At 36.9% G+C, this 2,865-nt stretch overlaps 1 protein-coding gene across 1 annotated transcript; it reads right to left on the bottom strand.

Annotated features, from left to right (window-relative positions):
* Positions 1 to 1,329: 1,329 nt before the first annotated feature.
* On the bottom strand, positions 1,330 to 2,311 carry LOC103777449 (gap junction epsilon-1 protein-like; the record flags this gene model as incomplete). The annotated part of the gene is made up of 2 exons (XM_008945002.1): positions 1,330 to 1,725; positions 2,129 to 2,311. Coding segments are annotated over 2 exons (579 nt in total), but the record flags the coding sequence as incomplete, so codon positions are not given.
* Between the last annotated feature and the right edge of the window lie 554 nt (positions 2,312 to 2,865).

Here is a 2,865-nt window from a genome sequence, read left to right as displayed (position 1 = left end):
TTTTTCAATTTAGCAGCCATAGAAAGTGATGAAAGGGGAAGAAACCTTCCAAATTTTTTTTCTTAGAAATGGAGGGTATTTGAAAAACACATAAAAAATGCCTAATTGTTATGATTGCCATTTTTACCTATCTTCTACAGGAAACTACCTCTTCCTTTCTTTCTAGTTGTGAAATGTTTGTTTGTTTGTTTGTTTTTTTCCCATTACCTCACTTCAGCACAAGGAATGAAATCACTTCTAAGTTTAAGATATCTATCAGTCCTTAAGAAGAAACTGTCACACAGGAAAAAAATCTGATACCTATATAAAGTTCAAATCCTAACCTATCCATTTACACTTACTACATGGAATATTTTTTAGTATGCAGACTTCTTTTTCACCCTTATTCTAGCAACTTTAGTCAGAGCAGTAAGAAATTAGATGTGACACACACATCAAAAGGTTTTGTGGGCCCAATTGTGCAGTCACACTCAAGCAAAACTCTCACTAAAATCAAGGCATAATTTGACCCAGAAAAGGATTTTTGCTGAGGTTTTCTTTTGACACTTTGAAGCCTCTTATGCAAAACTAAATCATGAAGCCTTTTTACTTCTTTAAAGTGGAATCATACAAAATTTGTAAAAAACTTCTACATTTTAAGCCAAAACCACATGAGGGTAAAGCATTACAGTTGGCACAAAGAGTATCATGTTAGTCTTTCACTTTTAGGAGTTTCACAACTAGCAGATGATGCTAGCTGGACTGCTGCAAAGTAAACTGATATGGCTGGATATGTTGTCACCATAGCCTAGCCAGGAGTCCCTTGCCCCTGGGGTCTGAGATGCAGGTTGCAACAGTGGCACTGCTTTGGAAAATGTCTGAATGCTTTCTGGCACCCAGATATTATCCACCATAACTGCTTAATTCTCAGGCCATAAGAACATGTAAGAAATTTGGAACAGTTTTTCCTGGAAGGTCAATAACCTTATTAGTTCCAATTGCGTGTGTTCAGAAAAACTTGAATAAAAATAGGTTTATAAATAACCTACTCATATGCAGACACGCCTCTGAAGGCAAAACTATTGTATGCATCAGGGCATGAGAAGATGTTAGTCTTGTAAATCTTAATGCCCCTGGTCTTGACATAGAGACAAAGATTATTCATATGATGCAGTCGTTTCTGGATGAGGAATGTGTCAGATGATGACTGTGCAGTACTAATAATGAGTATGGTTCTCTTCTGCAACACTGCGTAGACAGGAGATGTTTTTTGTTATAGCTTGAAATCATCATTACAGAACTGCAGGTGGACAGGGTGGTAAATGGCTAGGGTTGATTGTCATCATTACATCACTGAGTTTTTAAGATACCAAGCCTTCTACAGGAGATCTCAAAAATTTCAGCAACGCACAAGACCACTGTAATCACAGTAAATGTGTACATTGCAATAAGAAAAATTGTCTTTTCAAAGTGCTCTGGAACCATGCACCGGGTAATGTTAAACTTTTTTTCAAGTGCTCCCACATCGCACATGTAGATTGCATTCACTTTGAAACCAAAGAGCTGAATTTGAAGCCAAAAAGCCACAGCTTCAAGGATAATCCTTAAGAAAACAGAGAAGATGTAAAACCCAGCATAGAATGACTTTTGGAGGATATCTTCCTGTTTGATGCTCTTACATGCAGCATAAAGGTGAAAAAATGCTCCAGGTACCAGTACAATCACCAGCTGTAATGCCCAGAATACCTAAAACGTAGCAAAAATGTAGTTGTCAGATCATGCAGAACTGCATCAGGGCAGCTAAGATGCACACATGTTGGAACACTTTACAAGTCTGTTTTTCATATACATCAAATCTATAAGCGTTTAGATGATAATAAAGGTACAAATCACTGTTAGGTTTTAATCTGAAAAGTTCAGTTGGTTTCTGAAACGTGAGGATTGGTTTTATGAAGGATAGAAAGCACAACTCCATACTTAGTCACAAAAGAAATAGTATTAAAAAGAAAATGTTGATTAAAAAAATCTAAGTGATAATTAGCCCAATCTGTTACTACTTCTTATATGGAACAATTATTTTTAATTTTTGCAGTTTATTTTTCTTAACATTAGACTTCTACAATTAAAAAAGAAAAGGAAAGATAATTACCTGAGGAGTTATAGGCCTGAACTGGTTGTAACAGAAAAGATTAACCTCTCTCTTGTCTGGGTCACAGCTGAAATGCAAGGCCTCATTTCCATAAACAGCAAAGCCCAAAACGCCAAGGAAAAACATTCGGACTGAGCCAAAGAAAAGTGTGTGGAATTGGCCAATTACCGTTGGTGGCCTGAGCTGCAAATCACAGGGTTATTCAACATGAAAACAAAAATGAACAACGTTATTGTTGGAGGCCTACTTGTTCCTTTTCAATATCCAAAATATTTATTTTAGTCTAGCTGTTTTAAAAAGACGGAGTTTGAGAGTTTGCCTATGAAGTTTACAGTAGCTTTCTACAAAATAACAGCTTAGAACAGTTTATTGATGCTACAAATTGTACATAAACATTAGTCTAGCAGTTATGAGTTTTGGTTGGTTTTTGTTTTGTTTTGTTTTGTTTTGTTTTGTTTTGTTTTGTTTTATTTTGTTTTGTTTTGTTTTGTTTTGTTTTGTTTTTCACGGCTTTTGTCTGTATTCTGCTGTTGCCGAAGGCGCCAGAGAGAGCTGAACGCTTCGACCGAAAATCCATTCATTTTGCTGTGGTATCGATTTCCATGATGTCAGGTGATGGCAAAACAAGGGCGGCTGTGCCATCATCAACCCTGACGATACTTGTTCTTGCACATTAAATTTCATCCGCCCCAAAGGGGCATTTTCTAGCAGGCAGGCGGGCCCCTTTCCGTGGGAGC

The sequence above is a fragment of the Merops nubicus genome, unplaced genomic scaffold (genome assembly GCF_000691845.1).
Source record: "Merops nubicus isolate BGI_N331 unplaced genomic scaffold, ASM69184v1 scaffold48367, whole genome shotgun sequence".
NCBI lineage: Eukaryota > Metazoa > Chordata > Aves > Coraciiformes > Meropidae > Merops > Merops nubicus.
Note: the sequence above shows the minus strand (reverse complement) of the source record. Positions and strands in the feature narration are given on the sequence as shown.